The following is a 21336-nucleotide window of genomic DNA, read 5'->3' on the forward strand; positions in this document are numbered from 1 at the left end:
ATGTTGGATCCGCCGAGCAAGCCATGGCCGAAAAAAGGCTCACTGCCAAACAAGCCGTATCTGAGAAATGCGTGGGACGTTAACTCATGGGCACTTGACAGGAAAGCAAGGAATGCCGCCGAGCAAGCGTGCGACGGAAGTCTCAAGCATAGCAAAAGAACACGCACGGCCGGTGGCCCGAAGTCAAGTGCCTCGCGTGGTGTAGTGATGCAACTGCCAACGGGTAGCTTGGATGCAATTGTGCGAAATCGGACGTTTAAAAGCCCAATTCCTCAGGCCTCTTCAGTGGAATGTCAATTGCCAATTCTTGCCGTTGTACGGAGTATTTGAGGCTTTGACACATCCTGCTTCTTGCCGCGCTTGATGCATTACGGTTGAGCGGCCGGCCGGTTGCAACGACGGAAATTTATTGACGGCGGGCAGTCGCCTAGCAATTGTGGTGCGACGAGAGGGTCACGAGGGGATGCAACTCAATAATTGAAGCTCTGCATCTTGATCCCCCCAATCGAATGTTTGGAGTTGGGGAACGGCAGACAGCAGTTTTGGTGTGCGTGTGGATTCAATGTTGTCTCAACTTCCAGAGAATCCAGACACTTGAGGCGGAGGCGCCTGGACGCACGTGCTAGTGGCTGGCCTCTTTGTTTGTCCCCCGCAGTCCATTCGCTCAGGGCGGGCCCAGTTGCCGTTTTGGGAAGCGCCAGGGGGCATGGAGGCAACGGCACAGGCCCCAGCCCCAGCCATCAACTCAAGTGCTGGTGCCGCCGAAGTGCTGCAGTTTGGGCGGAAGCAAAGGGGCCCGCTTGGACGACCAGAGGCGTAACGCCTTCGTTCAGGCCCCCAGCAATCCTGAGCCGATGTACAGCGTAGCCACCAGCAACATTGGCCACCTGGCCGCAGAAGCAGCCCCGCCTCCCGCGCAGCTTGCTGCTTAGCGGGCCCCCGGGGTTGGCGATCTCCCCCACTCAGTGGCTCCTGCCCCATCAGTAGACACCATCAATCGACTACCACTTCCCACACACTCGACGCGAACATGACTTTGCTTCCCCGTTCCATGTCGATCCATCGATGCTCCTGTTTGCTCACAACACACCCCTCGATCCGCGGTTGGCTGCGCTGCTCTCAGCCTATCATCTGGCCATTACGGAGTACTACTGTTTCCCCCCTCCGCTGTCATTGATTCTTCTTGGCGGACCATCGCCGAAAGGCATGGTACGTGGTCTCTGCCAGCATTCAACCAACTCTGGCTAATTGACGCAGCCGGTTTCAATGACCTCATTGCTCGCCCATGAGTGAATGAGGCGGACCCAGGTCGTCAATTGGTTTATTATTCCACTTTTCTAGTGGTCAACTGGCGACTAGTTGAAGAAAGCCAATGATGAATGCGACGTGACAATAACGACCGTTGCTGCAACACCACATGAAGCCCGCTTCTATCGACCTGGCTTTTCAATGGAACATTAGTTGATCGCTCTCAATCCCGTCTCGACTCGCTACCGTAACTGCGTGCTTGTCACTTCGATGCCAATTCGAACCGTCATTGACGGCACGGCTCACAGTCCGGGGCTCCGCAGCAATTTCGGCACATTGTGTTGTTAGGCGATCTTTGCCTGCCAGCCAAGTCCCTGTCCCAAGCCACCCTCCACTGTTTGCCATGCGGATGTGTCGTCTCAGCTTGCTGTTCTTGGCCAGGAGTCCAGGACCAATGCATGTCATGTTATTTCAGCGGCACGGCCAGCGACCTCGACGACCGCCGCCAAATCCAAGTTGGTGAACCAGCGGCAGAGCACGCAGCAGGGGGTGATGCTGGACAAAGACCAACTTAACATGAGGCAACATCTAACAGGAGGTGAGCAAACGTACGCCGGCGCCCGGTGTGGCAATGCCCCCAAAGAATCAATAGCCCAATAGAAGCTGTTAGGCGGTTTAGCAAAAGAGAGCAAAGTTTTTCGTTTATGTGCCCCTCCTGATATCCGGATAAGCCTAACATCAAAACGTCCCTCGTGTTCATGAGGTATCGTTAAGTAGGCATGCGGAACTGCCTCATCTGCGACGCAGGAACAATTCCAGCTGGGAAAAGGAAAAACAAGTACAGGAGGCTGGTAGACACCATCATCACCCACTTTCTTCGGCCTGCATGGACACTGAGACATTCTTAGTGATTCGTTATGGATACGATTGTTCGTCAGTTTTGCGGAGCTCCTAACCAACCTGGCTCTGCTGTGTTCCCTTCTAGTTCTTCCTTCTATAGATGCACCCCTGCCATCCATCCTGACTTACGACCGAAGAGCCGAAGAGACGTTGCGACCCAAAAGCACCGTTCGGTGACTGTAAGTTCTTGGCCAGAGACGCTTGTAGGTTCTCCCCCTGGCAACGAAAATAGTTTGGTGCATGAGAAAAACAAAGCTGGATGACTTTCAACTGTCTGTCTACATGTGGGAAGTCTCAGAACATCAACCATTCTGGGTGGTTGGGTTGATCTCTCTGCCAGCATCGTCAACTGAGCTCTGGGGTGTTTTGGTTGGGTAGACAGACGTAACCGGCCGGTGGATACTTGAGTCTGTGTCTGAACCTTTGGCCTTGGGGTTGATCACGTTCGGCCTGGCTGGCGGCCCTTGCTGTACCGTTGGTATGCACCAAGATGTTCCTACAAATGGACAAGATGAATGCCGTGATTTGCCGTCCAAGACGAGTTCTCATGGTTCTGGTTCTATATAGCCATGTGAAAATTTATTCTGAACACAGGTCTGTATTAGACGAATCAACGTTTGGGTATTGGACAAAGCTGCACAACAGAAAATTGATGCTCGTGCAAGGAGCCCATTTTACCAGAAACGTCCGGCGCCATTGGTACTCACGGCCATTGCCATTGACATCAGAAATGCCGCCCAATCCGACCTCTGAAATGTGGATCAACAATACCTTGGCCTCTTCCTGGCCGATTCACATCCAGCAAAGGAGCCATGCATGTCCTCGGCGCTAATACATGCACTTCCGGAGACGGATCCAGTCAGCCGAAGGAGGCGTTTGGCCTTCACTCGATTATGGGTGTAAGCTTGGACTGGCTGAGTCGGCAAGCTGTCCCAGAAAAAGAGGTGGTTGTGCTCGATCCTACACCATCTAAGTCATTACAGATGGGAGCCGACTATTATATCAGTGCCCACCCTCCCGTTGTCCAAGTCTGATTTACCTCTCTTCCTTTCTCAGTTCACTGCTTGTCTGATCTTCAGTATCGCCACCGTCACTGACACGTGCTTCACGTTGTCGCCTTTCTCACTTGGATTGATCTATCCCGTCTATCGTTGGGAAAGACAATTGATCTATCGTTTAGGGTTGATCTTGTGCACCCTTGAGCACTCCTCGTTTGTCCTCTAGTCTCTCGAGTTGATCATTTGATCCTTGCGAATTCGAACTATCCGCCTAATATCATAATTGCAAAGTATGCTCTATCTTGCCACCGAAGCCTACGGTCACCTTGAAGTCACCTTCCATTCACTCTCCTCTCACCTTTACCATTTTCCGCCCAAGCTGTCCCCTAGATGCTCGTTTGTGACATCAGCAGCACAGCCTTTCCCTATTTCTTTATTTCGCCTCCATCACCAACTTCCTATCCCCCTACTCCAGACTTCTTGATAACTAACAGACACCGCAGCAGCATAATGAAGTGGACTTCAGCTCTTCCCCTTGGCCTTGCGGCCACAGCCATGGCAGCCAGCCCGCCTGCTGGCTGCAGCACTTCTCATGACGGCAAGTTCCAGGTTTCCATCTACTCTCGTGGCGAGGCAAAGCGTAGCGTTGAGGTAAGTCGATTCTTGTACTCGCGATTGAGGATTGGGGGTCACGAGAATCAGGCCACGATCGCTAACCAACCCATAGAAGCGAGCCTGCGAGGGCGAAGGCACTTTGGTCATGACTCTCAAGGACGGCGTTTTGAAGGATTCCCACGACAGAACCGGTTACATTGCCTCCAACTATCAGTTCCAGTTTGACGGCCCTCCTCAAGCCAACGCCCTCAAATCCTCGGGGTTTTCGCTCTGCCAGAACGGCTCTCTTGCTCTTGACGGTACTACTGAGTTTTACCGATGCCTCTCTGGCAACTTCTACAACCTTTATGACCGCCACTGGGCTGAACAGTGCTCTCCCATCGACATTGTTGCTACATCCTGCGATGGCGGCAACAACGGCGGTAGTGGTGGCAACAACGGCGGCAAGCCTGTTGGCACTAGTATGGTGCAGACTACTGTCGTCAATGTCATCAGTGATGGTCAGCCCCAGGTCCATACCACTGTCGTTCCCATTCCCATGTGCCAGATTGGCGATGGCCAGGTTCAGGTCCGCACAACTCCTTGTGCCTCAGTCCCTCAGGCCCCCACGAAGACCGCGGCTCCCCCTGCACCGCCTGTTAGTCAAATCTCGGATGGACAGATTCAGGGTCCTCCCAAGACAGCCGCACCTCCCCCTCCTGTTAGCCAGATCTCGGACGGCCAGCCTCAAGCTCCCACACATACCGAGGTTCCCCCTCCACCCGTCAGCCAGATCTCAGACGGACAGCCTCAAGCTCCTACGCACACCCAGGCTCCTCCACCACCCGTTACCCAGATCTCGGATGGACAGCCCCAGGCTCCCACGAACGCTACTACCAAGGCTCCTACTGCCGTCCCTACTGCCGCTGCCAATAAGGCTTTCCCTGGCGTCGCTGCCGCCGTTTTTGCCCTATTCGGTGCCGTTCTTTACCTGTAAATTGATATGGCATAGGATTGGAATTTGCTTTTGCTGTTTAGGAGAGTAAACGGTGGTTTGCTGTTTTCCCCAATGTATGGGTGTAATGTCGTTGGAGCAAGGCCGACCTTTAATCACATCCCCTGGTGAGAAACCAGAGCGTTTCCTTTGTTGTTGGTGTTGGGTGTATCTACGAGACATTGGACTTGATGAAATTGCGAAGGGTAATACACAGCTGTAAACACAAATTAGGTAGTTGCACAGTAAAATAGGAATTGATGCCTCATTGGCTAAAATTCGTAAATACTGTCAAAATTTTTGCCCATTGCGAGAACGGAAGGGTTGTGAATTCGGGCTGTCTTTGTAGAAATCTTTACGCTGCAGAGCGTGATTACGTAATGCGAAATAAAGCTACAGGCAGGAATCGCTTGAATGGGACACTGACATCTACATCTCAACTCCTCCGTACTCTTGACACGAATAACTACCGTCTACACGACAAACCATGACTGAATATTGGAAAGCGTCACCGAATTACTGGTGCAAGCACTGTGCCGTGTTTGTGCGCGATACCAAGCTTGAGCGCCAAAACCACGAAGCCACAGCCAAGCACCAAAACGCAATCAAGCGATCGCTCCGTGACCTACACCGCAACCACGAGCGAGAGGAGCGCGACAAGGAACGAGCGCGACGCGAAATCGATCGCTTAAATGGAGTTGTCACAACCTCTTCGACGGGCCCGTTGCGGTTGGGCCGCGCTTCCGCGCCAGGGAGCAGCTCCAATGAATCCTCTATGAAGAAACAGCGTGAACAGTTGGCAGAGATGGGGGTTGCGGTGCCGGAGGATTTCCGAGGGGAAATGGCTATACCTGGTGATTGGACGGTTACGAGCACCCGAGTGATTCAGAGCGCGGGAGATGGAGGAGCGAACGATGAAAAGAAAGCGGACAAGGTTGCGACTGGGGTGAGGAAGAGAGATGAGAAGGAGGAGGACAAGGAGGAGGAGGAGGCTGTGAAGGGGCTGTTCAAGAAGCCGAGGAGGTGGGGGAGGGATTCGAGGAAGATGCCGGAGGGGGAAGACGAAGAGTTGGACGCACTGCTGAGCGGGACGGTAAAGTTGAAGAAGGCCGAGGGGGGCGATGTGAAGTCTGAGGATCAGGATGAAGTGAAGGCGGAAGAGGATGCTGTTAAAATGGAACCGGAGACTAGGGCGAGCGTGCTGGGCGGAGAGGTCAAGGAGGAGGAAAGCGAAGCCAGAGTCAAGGAGGAGGGCGATGGTGATGCTGGGATAACGCCAGTGGTGTTTAAGAAGAGGAAACCAAAGAGCTTACGGACCAAGTAAGGGGTGAAGACTCTGTTTGTTTTAGATTTGCATATTGATGATACCCAACATATTATGAAATATGAATAAACGACACCTTCTGGAGTCGATGAGACTATAACTAGACGACTTGTAGGGAAAAGCCGTGGAGATTATCGCCTCAGATGGTTTGGCTAAAATAATATTGGCATGATCCGCTCCGTCACACCTTGTCCAGCCGTCTCATTTCCGATGAGAACAAGCTGAACAAGCTTACAGCGATCTCGAACAGCGCATAGAAGGGGAGGGGTCTAAAAACCCCAAGCAGTCACTGGAAAAACCCCCAAAAAAAATTGAAAAAAAATTGACAAAACTCATCGAGGGTGCTTCTTGCAACATGCAACCTATGGTGGACCTTGAACCCCAATAGCTGGATGGACGGGTTCCGTTTCGGCACCGACAGAACACAAGGAAATGCCGTGTCTAAAGTGGTATCCGGACTTAAGAGCACAAAATCCTTGAGTGTTTTGAAATTCGGCAACTCATGGCCAGCCGGGGCGAGCTCCGGAGCACCACGGGGTTCGAGCCAATGCGGAATTTCCGTGTGGCAGGTTGGTTAGTTGTGGTGGGAGATTCGGAAGGCAAGAGGGGCATTGTGTCACAAGCTGAGCTTGATAAGAGCGAGCTTGCCCACTTGGCTCCATGCACCATAGTTTCCTCGAGGGTCAACATCTTGGCGTTCTCATTTATTTTATTTGACGGGACGAAGCTCGAACTGCTTGAAACGGCTCATATAGTCAATCGCGGAGACTCATTCTCTATCTCTTTATTTTTTTAAAAAGCAAAGATGGCTTCCAACCCCCCTGCGAGATGCTGCAGCCTAGGAAGCTTGTTTGAGTACGTTGAAGCTCCCCGCATGTCCCTCCAGGACAAAACGTCTTAATTCGGAGACGTGCAGCCTTTCCCTGCTCCCTTGACTGTTACACTGTAGTCTTCACTGTGCCGTTGCTATTAGGCGGTCGCCAAATTGCTAAACTTATCTACAGAGGCAAGCCCACGGGCAAGCTCACCAAAATCGACAACAAAATCGATGCTTACGTCGCCACTCCTCCTGAGGGCAAAGCCCGCAACGGCTATGGAATTCTCTACCTTCCCGATGTCATTGGTATCTGGCAGAACAGCCAGCTGATGGCGGACCTCTTTGCCGAGCAAGGTTACGTCACCGTCGTGCTTGACCTGTTCAACGGCGACCCTGTCAAGCTGAATGATAAGCCGGCGGGCTTCGACATTATGACTTGGTTGAAAGAGGGCACCGATGGAAACAACCCTCATACTGTGCCCTATGTCGACCCCATTGTCGAGGCTGGTATTAAATATATCAAGGGGCTGGGGGTAACGAAGCTCGGAGCCGTTGGCTACTGCTTCGGTGCCAAGGTAATTTAGTTTTTGCTTTCTTTCTTTCTTTCTTTTTTTTTCAAATTCCGGATCTGGCTCGCTAATTGAGTTCGATTATTAGTACCTTGTTCGCCACTACAAGAACGGCATCGACGTCGGCTTCGTCGCACATCCCTCCTTTGTTGAGGAGGACGAGCTCGCTGCCATTGGCGGTCCCTTGTCCATTGCTGCCGCAGAGACGGACAGCATCTTCCCCTCTGACAAACGGCACAAATCCGAGGTGATTCTCAAGGCTACTAAGAAGCCTTATCAGATTAACTTGTTTTCTGGGGTGGAGCACGGCTTTGCCGTTCGTGCCGATTTGAAGGTCAAGGTACAAAGGTTTGCCAGGGAGCAGGCATTCTTGCAGGCAGTGGCTTGGTTTGAAAACTATCTACTGGAGGACCAATAAGAATGGAGGACCTGGCCATTTATTTGTGGTTGTTTAAAAGGCTTTGCTCGGTTTTCTGTGAAAGATTGACAAACTGGCGCGTAGATGAATACCAATGGGACAGTGTTTGGGGCTGGATGCCGAGAACAGTTTGTGACCTGAGGAGGCAGGCTGACCGATGTGATGTAATGACCTAGCGCGCTGAGAAGGAAAATGAGACAGAATGGCAAGATGGCTCTGTAAATTTGCCAGAATATATGTGCTGTTGGCTGGTGCTTGGCCGTGGCAATAGCTGATTTACATTGACACGAGATTGATGCCAAGTGGTGGTTTCAAGGCCTCAGCCGTAGCCTCAGCCGCTCCCGCTGCCAGTCAGCACCACCCGACCGCGCTAATAGTTAATTGATCCCTGCCCCAGGCGCCAGACCGCCAGCCGCCTTCCTCTCCTGCAAGCTGGCCCGTTTGGACCTAGTGTCGTCTGACTTGACCAGTTGACATCAATTGCATCTTTATTTAATACTGACACCATCTCGACGACACCAACACCAGCATCGACATCAGCGCCCTCTCAGCTACGCTTACATTTAATACTTCTGCAACCCGCCATCGTCCCCATGCCCCCGCAAGCCATGCCATAAAGGGTCTCGCCGCAATGGCAGCAACCATGGATGCCATCAACACCCACGTCTCGTCGCCGCTTTCCACCACGGCTCCCCCCTCAGCATCTTCGTCTACCGGCCCGGGCCATGGGTCTCATGGATATCCTTCGCCGCCCGTAACAGCCATTGATGAGCCATCTGCATCCGAAGATGAGTCGGGCAGAGGACGATCCAAATTCCCCTTGCTGCCGGACCCAGCCGCCGCTCTCGACCACCATTCTGACACGGCCCCCCTTCCTGTTGGGATGAATGCATCTCGCACCCCGTCTGTCGTCAAGTCTCGCCGTAGACAGACGAGCAGCTCCACGAATAAGACAAGTGACAGCGTGCAACGACTCACCGCCGCTGAGGTGCAGGAGCTCACAAGCTCGCCAGACTCATTGCCAATTGCGCCAGCTCCCGAACGTCATTCGATTGACCAGGAAATAGCAGCCAAGACTGCTGAGCAACGCGAAATGCTTCGACAACGCTTCCAGAGCCGTTCTCCGGACCCGAGAAGATTAGACACGCTTCAAACAAACGGGGCGGCTGCCGAATCTTATGCTGGAGCTGGATACGCTGGGCTTTGGCATGTGCGAGAGGGAGCCCAGAGACAATGCTCGCCGCGGACTGTGTCGACGCCACCAACGTCTCGAGCTCAGCAATATGTGTTGGATACTGGCTCGCAGCCTACTTCTCCTCGACGATATTCATACAATCCGCTGCCCCGACCGACGCCGCTCAACTTGAATGGAGAAGCGGCCAACGGCTCTCTCAACGGACATGTGCTGTCGCCGGCCATTGCGACAAGCCCAGCAGCTATAAATGCTCAGCAGGCTTCCCCAGCTGCTCCCAGTCAAGGATATACCGGCCCCAGCCCGCCGTCACCTATTCCGTCCATGATCCCTCTCCCGCCCATGTCACTTCCCACACACTTGCAGCTGGAGCTTGCAGCCCAGAGACCAAGCCCACTGTATATTCACCAATCTTATCTGAATGATATTCCGTACGAGTCTTATGCGGCCAAGCTGGAACGGTTGAAGAATGTCCTACTACTCCCCCCATACCTGGAGCGGACGTTGTATTTTGGCGCCCTGGCGTGTTTAGATGCGTGGCTGTATACCTTCACCATCCTTCCCATACGGTTCTTCATAGCGTCTGGTGTCTTGATCAAATGGTGGGGATATGTGGTATCCAAGGAGGCAAGATGGATGTTTGGATATGTACGAGATGGATTGGGTAGACTGTGGGAGCGTGGGCGAACGAGCCAATCCCGTAGGCCTAGCGATGTCTCTGACCGAGACCGTTCGCGAAGTCGCAGTCGTGTGAGGGAGCTGTTGAATGACGACGGAGGTTTGTCTGCACCGGGCCTCCGGGATCGATCCCATCACACGAAGACGGACCTGCATGTCGATGGTAATGAAGGTCCGAAATCACCACTTCCCAGTAAGCGACACCCTGTGCCACAGCTGGGCACTTTTCGTCACAAGAGAACAAAGTCGATTCCTTCAAGCCTATCAGCATTTCACAAAGCAGATTTACTACAGGGAGCCGTCATCATTTGTAGCTCATTTGCTCTGATGACTCTGGATGCCAGCCGCATGTACCACTTTATACGGGCGCAATCGGCCATCAAGCTGTACGTTATATACAACATCCTCGAGGTTGGCGACCGTCTCCTTTCAGCCCTTGGACAAGACATCCTGGAATGTCTATTTAGCAACGAAACCCTGTCACGCAACCCCTCTGGTCGGTCAAAGATCCTGTTGCCGCTCGGCATGTTCATCCTCGCCCTGGTCTACAATTGTCTACACTCGGTTGCGCTTTACTACCAGGTCATTACGCTCAACGTTGCCGTCAACTCATACTCCAACGCTCTTCTCACCCTCCTCTTATCCAACCAATTTGTCGAAATCAAAAGCACCGTGTTTAAACGCTTTGAAAAGGACAATCTTTTCCAATTGACGTGTGCAGATATTGTGGAGCGCTTCCACCTTTGGATCATGCTTCTCATCATCGGTATGCGCAACATCGTGGAAGTGGGTGCTTTCTCTGTCCCCGGCGCGGGTTTCGACTCGACGCACGAAGATGGCTCGAGTGCGGTGCCGTTGCACCCGCCATCGATTTTGCCACATAGTTTCACGGTGTTGCCGTCGTGGTTGAGGTCGGGCGAGGCGCTGTCACCCTTTCTGATTGTTGTTGGAAGTGAGATGTTGGTTGACACGATAAAACATGCCTATGTGACCAAGTTTAACAATATCAAGCCCAACTTTTACGGGAGAACACTAGACATTCTGTGCAAAGACTACTATACCAATGTACGTACACAACACTTGTGTCTCCGTCATGTTCATACTGTCTAATCTCACTTGTCTTAGGCCTTCGTCACCCCCTCGCTCACGCGCAGACTCGGCCTGGCAGTCATCCCGCTCTCATGCCTCTTTATCCGCGCCTCTATCCAAACCTACCACATGTTTCTGGCCACCCATGTGCACATGCCCATCCCGCCATCCACGCAGACCTCTTTAACTGAAGAATCCGCCGTGCCCTCATCACCCGCCATGATCGCTGCACTAAGTCGCTTCGACGCCCTTATCCGCGATTCCCTCGGTCGTGCCACGTACGGCTACCCCTACGGCTCACCACTCAACTCTCGTCCTTGGTACTCATGGACATCCGATGACTTGATCGCCGCGTTAACAATGGTGGTCGTCTTCTTCATCGTCTTCCTTGTCCTTCTCATCCTTAAACTTCTGCTCGGCATGGTCCTGCTCCAATACTCGCGAAACAGATACGCCAAGATGAAACAAAAGGAAAGCTTGGTCGCGCTGGGCAAAGCCGAACGAGAATCGTACGATGCTACCGGCAGACGGGTCGGTGGAAGAGGGGACGTTGAAGTTACGGACGATAAAGCTCGGTGGATACATGCCGACAAGTCGGAGGGATTGAAGGGCGGCAAGGGCCCTGGAGGCAAGAAGAGCGATGACAAGGGTGGGAAGAAGCCGGACGGCGATTATATGGGCGTCGCAAGATATGAGATGGTTGCCAAGAGGATATGGTAGATCGGGGTTTGTATAACATGTATGGTATGCTACGAGTATCGTTATATCCACACTACTTACCACTTTGGCGCTTTTTGTGGTGGCTGATTCATGGCTCTGCGCCAAAGAATAAGATGCAGTCTGCCTGCCCCCGTGTGCATGGCGTTTCTGAGCTAGTCCACGAGCGGTAATATATCACGTTAATGTTAGAGACCTTTACTTAAATTCAGTCATGCATCGGTGATTTCAAGGCTTCCTTAATTTGGTGTATTGCGTACACAATTTCTATTAACCGGTCAACTAACCTAACATATCCTTCAACCTAAACATCGCTACCGCCCCTTTTACTTTTGTCATTGATTCGCGAATCTCATCAAGTATAGTCATATCTTCATGGCCTCGGGCGTTATTGTTCTTGAAAAAAATGTTCGTACGTATCGTGCTTCAGCTCACATGACAGGCAAAGTTTACTGTCGCAAGGTCTGCACCATACGCTGCACCATCTGTCGGGTATCTTGCTCCAACTGCTCCTCAGGCTCTCCCAGGACCTTCTCAAAGATGCCGACCAGTTGGGGTGTCAGCTGCTGCACAGTAGGGTTGGATTGTTCGTACAGCTTGTAGATGCATTGGAAGATGGGTTCGTTCTCCTCATAATCTTCAGTTAGGGGGAGGACTTGGACAATGGCGGGCAGGGCCTGCGCCACGAATCCGTTGTCGGGGTGCTTCATCATCATGCGGCACAGGCATCCGGCGACGTTGTCGGTGATGCGCATCTCGTGCACGGACAGCATGGGCTCAAGCTTTTCATAGAGTTGAGGGTAGAGAGGGATGGTCTTGACAGTGTCGTTTGAGTTGAGGATGAGGAGGCCAAGGGCATAGGCGGCGTTGGACTTGGTGAGTTGGTCGTGGTCTGAGAGGCGGCGGACCAAAGCTTGAGTCAGAGACTCGGTGAATTCAGTAATGGCCTCGCCAGAGTACTTTGCGACCTCAGCAATAGTGCCAACAGCAGTTGCTCGGTGCACATCCTCAGTCGAGCTAACTAGCCTGAGGACAGGCTTCTCAAAGATCTTCCATAGTTCGCCGAACTGAGTTCCCAGAGCGGCGGCCAGGCCAGAGACCACATCCAAGGCGGTGTCGACGACCAGCCAGTCATACTCAGAAGAGCCGGCATCAATCTCTTGCTCCTCATCCTCAGCACCGAGATCTTGCTGGCAGGGGTGCGAGCGTGTGACGATGGAGCTAACGACGGAGACGAGCTCCTGGAGCATGTCGGGCTTGGCCACGAGAACAGCAGGGCCGCAAGCCTTCAAAGTGGCAGCGACGTTTCGGTTGATCTCGGTGATTACGGATCTATCATCTCGCTATTAGCTTCCAGCGTGGTAACAAATGGCAAGAAGAAGGATTATGCAGATAAATATTGTCCAAATCAGTAGTAGATTAAACGCTTTCTCAGCACCCGCAATTTTGCGTCTGAGTGAGCTGGGTATAACGCAAGGTAATCATCATATTGGAAGGTGCAAAAGTCACAAGACAAAACACAAAATGCAGCAAATACGTACCGGTCGCTGTCGCTGGTCCAGATATCCATGGTAGCCTTATGCAGAGCCTCGCCAATCTTGGCAATGGACGCGGGAGGAGCAGGGGTAGGAGGCATACCCGGCTGCCATTTTGAGCCAGAGCTCTCTTCCCAGACTTGGAACACCCGGCTATAAATGCGCCAAAGGGTGGAGATGGCGTTTTTACGGCACCCCTCGTAGGTATGGTCAGCAAAAGGAATGATCTGCTCAATCGACTTCTCGACATAGCTCTCCAGGTGGTTTGTGTTGCAAGAGTTCGAAATCACGTCGCCAAGGGTATCAATAGCGATCTCCTGCTCGAGGGCAACAGCAGTGACGGCACCGAAATCCTCGAGACCGGCAAAGTCATCCAGATCCTCCCAGTCATCCTCGCCACCGGTGGCGATGATGTGATCTTCCTCGGAGCTAGGAGCCTTGACCTTGACACGCTTGCCACCGATAATGGCACCCTCAGCTAGCTGGCTAGGGTCAACTCCGGGCAGGTCAATTTCCTCTTCCTCGAGCTCGAGAGAAGCAAAAAGGCCCTTGAAGACACCCTCAAGGAAGTGGTCGAAATCGGTACCATAGACCTTGGACAGATTCGACCACAGGATAAAGCTGGTCTCCTTCAGGCGAGGGTTATCGAGGTGTAGAGCCTCCTCGCTTGCCTTCATCAAGTCCACAACATATGGCTGGAAGGCCTGAGGGCCGACAGCAATGGCAATTCGCCCTAAACTGTCACATGTGGCACTGCGGAGGTCCATGGCCTCGTCGGAGTCCTTGAGCATGACGAAACGTCCCAGAGCCTTCATGGCGCCGTCGAAGAAAGGTTGGAACTCCTTGTCCATTGAGGATGCAATGGCTCCAACGGCAGAGGCAGCCGCAGCCTTGACGCCATAGTCCTCATGGTCCAGAAGCTTGATCATGGGTCCAATCAGATTAGGACCATACTGGGCCATGATCTTGGTGTCAATGCCATCGCCGAAAGTGTCGAGAGCACCACAGGCACAACGAACAATGCTGATATTCTTCTTATCAGTGGTGCCCTGCGAAGCGGACTCGAGATTCTTCAAGACGGCAGAAATAATTTGCTCGTGGTGAGAAGACATCTCATCAGCCATTTCCTCAGCCAAGTGGATGAGACCAACGAGGGCAGCATGTCGGACACGAATATCAGAATCGCACAGCAAGTTGATCACTGTGGGCAGGAGAGGCTGGAGTTGAGTGGATATGAATTCGGGTGCACCCTCAGCAGCGTTTCCAAGAGAGAGCATGGCAGACATACGGTAGCCCGACTCAGAGTGAGCAGCAAAGGCGGGGAACTGATCAAGCATAGGCACAGCGACCAGGCGAGGCGGGAGTTCGCTAGCAAGAGTGTTGACCAGGCTAATGGCGGTGCGGGCAGGAGTCATGTCCTCATCCTCATCGTCATCATCGAGCTCGGTGATGATCTGCATGGCCTTGATCATGAGCTCGGCGGCAACCTCTTTCATGCCCTGAATCTTCATTCGGCGATATCGCACACACTGGATGAGCAGGCTGAGGGCCTGCGTACGAGCGTCATCCTCTGCGTTTGTGTTGGCGCCGAGGTTGATCATGAACTGAAGGAGGTCCCGAAGGTGGGCGGCCAGGAAGCTGGGGTCACAGGCCAAGTATGAGTGGAAGACCTCGAAGATGGTCTGGTAGCTCTCCTCATCTCCAGCCTCAACAGCAGCCTTCAGAATGTTGACAATGTTGGGGATGAAGCCTTGAACAGCCTTGAGCGACTGAGGGTCTTCCTCGGGTTCAATATTCATCAATATGACACCAATAGCCTGGACGATGTTGATGCGAACTTCCTTGCTCTCGGGGTCCTCAATGCGAGACTGGAAGAGCTGGAGCAGCTGATGGGTGTGTTCTTCGAAGTGCTCGGGACTATCCTCCAGCATGGAGAAGAGGATGAAAGAGCCCACTTCTCTCGACTGAACATTGTCGCTGTTGTTGAGAGGCAGGAGCTGCTTGAGGAACTCCTCAGCGTCGCCATTCTCCAAATCAAGGCCGACAATGCCGGCGACGAGACGGGAGAGGGCGTGGCGAGTAGTGGCAGAGTCCTCCTTCAGAGCGCCCTCAAGCAAGTGGGAACGTGCCAAAGGTTTCTTGTCCTCAGCAGTGCTGGCCCAATGTCTAGGGGCTAGTCGCAGAGCCTGAACGGCGGCAAGCTGTCGGACGGTACCATCTTTGTGGGTGAGGGCAATCTCGATGAGCAAGATGAGCGACTCTGGCTTGGAGTAGTAGTTCTTTTGGAGATCTGCTGTGGCGGCCTTGACCTGTTCTGTGTTGGCTGTTGAGAACATGTGTTAGCAAATTGTCGACTTTGAAGCATCTGTTTGTACTACGTTAAAACGAGGCCTCGGAGAAAACGAGTAGGATATTGAGGATGAAATCAAGCCTGTTGATTCACGACGCGTCCGTGTCAAGCGATGCCAGCTGGTAACATGATGAAAGGGTTGAGGGGAAGAGTGATGCCAGACCACAGCTGAGGACTGACTGGTGGAATAGAGCAGCAAGAAGCACTTACGAACTTGACTGGCCTGCAGCAACTGAGCAAGCTGATCCTTATCCATCTTTGCCGCTTCGCTATGCAACGCTCTTGCGACAAAGCATGAAAAGAATGGAAGAGATGGCGGGTGAGGAGACGGTGAAGAAAAAAAAAAAGTGTGGTCTGCCCCTCGAAATTATATCGCGGCAGAAAAAAAAATATTATTATGGTAGCCACCCAGCCAAGGGACCTCTGGGCTCGCTGGCCCAGAGAGCCCCGCTTCGATGAGGGGCAAAGCTTGAGGCCTGCTCCTGCTAACCCAAGGCCAGGCAAATGTGCAGATTGCGGCCTGGCGGATCATCTTAGCCATTGACCGTCGACATTTTCATCAACGTTGAAGCCTCGGAACCTGCAGTCGGCATCGATAAAGGTGTGGAAACCTTGTCGCTCTCTCCCGGATTGACCGCTGCCGATGGTCTTCCATGCCTAGGGTCTCAGAGCGGTTGTGTCGTTCGAATGTCTGGCTCGTGTTATCATTGTTTTTCAATGAGGTGTTCAATGGACGCAGACTGGCCAAGCCTATTACGTATTCCTCTCAACCAGGCATGGTACTCCCGTACAACCTGGCCACCAGTCTCGCAACCCCGTTGCCGTGACGAGAACTTCTCCTGCAGGCATGGCCAACATCGCCGTGACCAACCCTGGACGCCACCCTGCTGATAGACTCTTAGTTGTATTGTAGTTTTGGAGGTGACACCGTATCTGGCGGCATAAATGGTGTGTTGGGATTGGCGTCGGAGCTACCCAAACATCAATGAGAACAACAGAAATTTCGCTGGGGTGTGCTTCTCTCCTTTAAATACTACCAGTTCCTGAAAGTCCCTGGATGTCCAGGGGTTTCCCAGCCACCTCCAACGAAGCGCTTGTGACAGGGAGGACAGGGGCCAGGGCCGGCCAACGCGTATCTGAAAACGCGTCAAAATTTTCGCTTTACAAAGTAGTAGTACTACGTACCCCGTTCTCCGTACTCCCGACTCCATCCCAGTGACAGGAAGAGGGAAGGCGGTTCCTGTTTGATTTGGAGTGCTGAGTGTGGTCTGTGATCTGTCCCCAAGAGCCTCATGCTTGTCTTGTCGTAAACGACTGAGAAGATAAGTCGAGCATCATCAAGCGATATAGGTTACGTCGGTATAATTCACTGCCTGCAAGTCGAGTAGATGCCTACGCTTGTTTTTATTCGTCTAGGATCTCGGTTCTTTTCGGACCAATTCATCACAGAGCTCAGTTCCGTTTACGTGCTACACACAGTTCTGTTGACACCAACACGATAATAACCTAGCATTGATGAACTCCCCAAGGCCAAGGTTTCCAAATGAACTCTTTGTGAAGTCTGCTAATATCCAGTTCGTCTTGTTGTCCAACCCGTGTGCCGCAATTCGGCTACCAAGCTCGGCCAAATAATTTTATACGGAGTAGAGTGACAGGTATGGTAGGATATCATTCGGACTAGTAGTATACTGTCGCCACCAAGAAACCAAATCCTGTTTGAGAAACGCCTAAATGACTGGATGCTGCGAACGGAGCGAGTGACATAGGGCTCAGCCTGCTGACCCTGCCACGTCGTGACATCTTGGGCAGGACCGAACTCCGAACTCATCAAATCATGGTCCAAGAGCACATTCTGGCTGTCAGAACTGCCTCCTAATCGTGAATTGCCCATACCAAAAGTTCCAGGAACAAATAAAGTGATAGCAGGTGGCAAAAGACACTGCTTGTTACGTCTTAGAATTAGGATTGTACCGGTGAATGCCTCCAAAGGTGCAATTGCGAAGCATGAGTTGGAACTAGAATTGATGCTAGCCTCAGTGCAACGGCATGAATAGCCTTGGGCGAAGGCTTCCTAATCGGGTAGACAGATAATAGATCCCACTCTCAACATATCACAGTCCAACCCCTCGTTTGCGCTCAAGATCGAGTCGACGCTGATTCCTCGCCCATTTGCGATGGCCCAGCAGGTATCATCTTTTTTGACCGTGTATGGCGAAGTGCCAGAGATACAGATCGGTCGGGAAGTTTCCTCACCAGAGGCAGCGTAATGAAGGTACCAAAAAAGACCCAGGAGACACACGCCGATAATGACGCCAAAGTTAAGAAGTGGCATCAGCTCCGCCCGCCACGACTTGGAAGGCGAGATCTCGTGAGGCATCAAGAAGGGCTCGGTGTCGGCAGCATCATCCGGAAGCCCGTGGCCAACGCGTGTTAGCTGTCCATACTGACAACCGGGGGCACTCTCCCAGTAGCTGCCGTCTGCGTCTTGGAACGTGTAAACCTGAGTGTCAGCATCGTAACCAACCCGGCGCATGCCCTCGGGTAGTCGTTCTTCATCGGTGTCGTAATGCGAAAACCGAGACATGATGGGGGGGAAAGAGAGCACTATCCGAGAGACTATTGATATATTTAATTGATCTAAGGGTTGGGATTAACTTCAGAATGGAGGACGCAGAATCGAGAAAAGTCAAGACGGCAGTTGGGCCATCAGGCATCCAGACGTCGGAAGTGTTAGAACGTGAAACGGAGAGTACGTCAGCGTCCTGAGGCCATTGATGCGGTTGATTCATTGGTCACCATGCGCACTGTGGCCTCGCACCGGGCAAACCTCAGGGGCCATCGGCAATTTGATGCTACATAAGAGGCAGGCGCAACCCCAATGCATCACCTGCCGAAGGGTACCTACAATGCGCAATAGACGCAGGTAGATTTTTCATACTCGACCACTAATATAAAACATCACGGGATTTCTCGCAAATATCATACACCGACTTTAGTCTACGTTAACCGCTGTGCTCCGTGCACACTTTGCTCTTGTTTGTTATCTCATACTCTCGGCTGGCATTTGCCATGCCCCCACTAGTTGGCCACGCTAGCAATCTTCATCCCTTCGTGCTGACGTCTGGCTTCAATATGGTTGGCCAACACGATGTCAGCCATATCATCAATCACGGCTGCGCCTTGCAAATGTCCTAATCAGGATGCTATGGCTTGCCATTGTGCTACAAACTAGATTCACGCACCACTGACCATTCAACCTGATGCACGCGGTCAACATGCTGCATTAATCAACTCGTCCCTACTAACAACATGCCACGTCTCTACCACACCAAGTCCCGAACAGGATGTGCTCGCTGTCGGGCACGACGTGTCAAGGTAAATATACCCATTCACACAACCGTACTACCAACATACATATTGACGCTGATCAGTGCGACGAGTCTCGGCCAAAATGTGTACGTATAACCGGCTCCACACCCAACCTTTCAGCATACTGACCAATTCAAATAGAAAAGCTGTGGCAGGCATGGTGTAGAGTGTATTTATGACCGACCAGCCGGGTCTAACGGATCGTCTTCTTCCAAGACTCATCATTATGCACAGTTTTAGCCCTCCTCCACCCCCTTCCACCGGCCAGAATGCCAGAGGTCCTAATGCTGAGAATTTTGACCTGCTAGCGGAGGAGAGTCGCGATCGGCGTTGTCGAGAAATGCGATTGCTGCACTATTTTACTGTAGAAGTAACTACCACGATGTCAGGATACTTTTTTCCCCAAATCAAGAAGATTTGGACCGTGGATGTGCCGTCCATGGCCATGGAATAAGACCCGACAGCGAAAATTAATGTGGTCACTGAGTCGTCTGCCCCGTTTGTCGAGCCCTCGGTTCTTTTCTGTGAGGCAAATCGAAACGATTCCCATACTTGCTCATCTCACAACCCGGAGACGGTGATGCTGAAGATCAAGAGGCTTACTCAAGTACCGCCTGCTTGATTGGAGCTTTGTTGGCGGCCCAAGAAACACCAGAGCATGCTGCGACTACATGGCGAAAAGTCGTGATATTTCCTATTCTCTTTCCGAAACGGTTTTTAGATCTTTTAAATCTACGGAGACCGCGCGCCTTGGTGATTTTGGCACACTTCTTCGGCGCGGCCGCCAGGTTTAGTGACGTGTGGTGGGTTGGGGACAGCCCCCGACGGGAGGTTCTCGCTATTGAGGAATATCTGGGACCAGGTTGGCAGTATCAGATGACATGGCCAATCAAAGCTATTCGGAAATCAGCCTCCCCATGTGGTCTTGCCGCATCGACTCAGTGACACGCCGTCGCGAACGTCGGAGTGAGAGAATCCAAATGAGGGTCATATCGAGAGACAACCAGCACAGCCCCGAAGGACGTGTGAATGTTGACCACAAATTACGACTGGGCCATAGTCAAGACATTGCGAAAGATCAAATACTTGGCAAAAGATTTTCGATGAAATGAAGATCCTGGTTCATGGACGACCGGGCCTTTGTGTCAGAGGCCTATCAAATATCGATCTCAGTCTCGGTATCGGCCTCGGTCTCGTTTAAGATCCGCTTTTTCAAGGCTGAAAATCAGACGGCGCATGCTTCATGGCTCAGAACGGCAACTTCGTATGAGCTTGCAGGCAACATTGAAGATCAACATATCTACATAGAAAGAAATTGATTCGTGAGACGGAATCGAGAACCCGTTAGAGCGTACGCATCTCCACTATCAGATCCATATATAAGTCTGATTCTTGATTTCATCTCATGTTTTCGAATTTCAAGCTGGAAATTCATTCAAAGAAGACTTTGCTCGAAATTTCTACTTTCACAATGAAATCTGTTTCAGTCGCCCAAATGGTGATTTTCATTTGCCTATCTATACCAGTGCTGTTCATCTTATACAAACATGGCCGGCCCGGCTTCCTCGGATGGATCTATCTCTTTGCGTTTTGCGTGCTGCGCATTGTCGGAAGTTCGTTGGATATAGACGGTAGCAAAGGGGCTACAATGATTGCGAACATCGGATTATCCCCGTTGAACCTAGGTGCCTCGGGCATTCTACACGAAGGGTAACATTTTCCATTTTCGCAACAGTTCACAAATTAGGCAAGCCGGCTAAATAATGTAATTATGCAGGCGACACTAGCTACGAACTGACAAAGGCCCCAAACACGGTCGGTTCTACGTTCTTGTATACAAACCTTTTGTCCTATCCGGTCTTGCGATCCTGGCCGTGGGCAACTCTGGCCTGCAAAGCGACGAGGCAAAAGAGTCCGATTTCCCACTCATAAAAGTCGGGATTAACATAATCACTGTTGCTTGGATCGTTTTGGTATGGTGGGCAGTGTTGACCATTTGCCAAAACGGGGGCACAGATTGATGCCTCTGGTTTTGAAGCTGGTAGACGGGTTCGTACTCTGTCCAAGTTCCCCATGTGTTTTTGTTTGGTGTCTTTGTGCTGATACATGGAATAGCTAACTTGGGCAACCCTATTCGTGCTGATTTTTATCGGCATCCGGGTGCTCTACACTCTTGTCCCACTCGTTACTCTTGATCCAAACCTCAGCCCATCGACCGGGTCCTTGACGATACGTGTGCTGTTGTCCTTCTTGCCGGAACTCATCAGCACTCTTATTCTCATTGGAGCGGGACTGATGACGAGAAATTTTAGGAGAGGTGTGACGAGCGGAGGATGGCTTCGTCATGAACGGGTGCCATCCAAGTCCAAGGATGCGCATCATATACGCAGCCGGGGGACGATGCCGCAAATTAATCCCAGGATAGACGAGTGAATGGTGATATTTTTAATTCGTCTAGATTACGGAGAGTATTACAAATGTATTCAGTATTAAACCTAGCACAGGTCTGTAATACATGTTGTATACACAATCTGCTAACGAGCG

The 21336-nt window shown here is 51.9% G+C and overlaps 6 protein-coding genes across 6 annotated transcripts; 4 read left to right on the forward strand and 2 right to left on the reverse strand.

The window, feature by feature from the left end:
- Positions 1-3701: 3701 nt before the first annotated feature.
- On the forward strand, positions 3702-4737 carry CIS3 (Cell wall mannoprotein CIS3; the record flags this gene model as incomplete). The annotated part of the gene is made up of 2 exons (XM_014691486.1): positions 3702-3797; positions 3874-4737. The coding sequence occupies 2 exons, from the start codon at positions 3702-3704 to the stop codon at positions 4735-4737; spliced, it is 960 nt and encodes a 319-aa protein (XP_014546972.1).
- Positions 4738-5221: 484 nt separating this feature from the next.
- Positions 5222-6058, forward strand: G6M90_00g035780 (uncharacterized protein; the record flags this gene model as incomplete). The annotated part of the gene is made up of 1 exon (XM_014691487.1): positions 5222-6058. One exon carries the CDS (start codon positions 5222-5224, stop codon positions 6056-6058), a length of 837 nt encoding a protein of 278 aa, XP_014546973.1.
- An 805-nt stretch (positions 6059-6863) lies between these two features.
- Positions 6864-7862, forward strand: tropI_1 (Hydrolase tropI; the record flags this gene model as incomplete). Its single annotated transcript, XM_014691488.1, has 3 exons — positions 6864-6913; positions 7063-7450; positions 7533-7862. 3 exons carry the CDS (start codon positions 6864-6866, stop codon positions 7860-7862), a joined length of 768 nt encoding a protein of 255 aa, XP_014546974.1.
- A 631-nt stretch (positions 7863-8493) lies between these two features.
- TAPT1 (Endoplasmic reticulum membrane protein 65) lies at positions 8494-11541 on the forward strand (the record flags this gene model as incomplete). Its single annotated transcript, XM_014691489.1, has 2 exons — positions 8494-10797; positions 10858-11541. The coding sequence occupies 2 exons, from the start codon at positions 8494-8496 to the stop codon at positions 11539-11541; spliced, it is 2988 nt and encodes a 995-aa protein (XP_014546975.1).
- A 446-nt stretch (positions 11542-11987) lies between these two features.
- On the reverse strand, positions 11988-15679 carry G6M90_00g035810 (uncharacterized protein; the record flags this gene model as incomplete). Its single annotated transcript, XM_014691490.2, has 3 exons — positions 11988-12870; positions 13080-15396; positions 15634-15679. The coding sequence occupies 3 exons, from the start codon at positions 15677-15679 to the stop codon at positions 11988-11990; spliced, it is 3246 nt and encodes a 1081-aa protein (XP_014546976.2).
- A 1815-nt stretch (positions 15680-17494) lies between these two features.
- Positions 17495-18007, reverse strand: G6M90_00g035820 (uncharacterized protein; the record flags this gene model as incomplete). Its single annotated transcript, XM_014691491.1, has 1 exon — positions 17495-18007. The coding sequence occupies one exon, from the start codon at positions 18005-18007 to the stop codon at positions 17495-17497; it is 513 nt and encodes a 170-aa protein (XP_014546977.1).
- Positions 18008-21336: the final 3329 nt, after the last annotated feature.

This window comes from Metarhizium brunneum, chromosome 2, assembly GCF_013426205.1.
Source record: "Metarhizium brunneum chromosome 2, complete sequence".
In the NCBI taxonomy this organism is placed as follows: Eukaryota; Fungi; Ascomycota; class Sordariomycetes; order Hypocreales; family Clavicipitaceae; genus Metarhizium; species Metarhizium brunneum.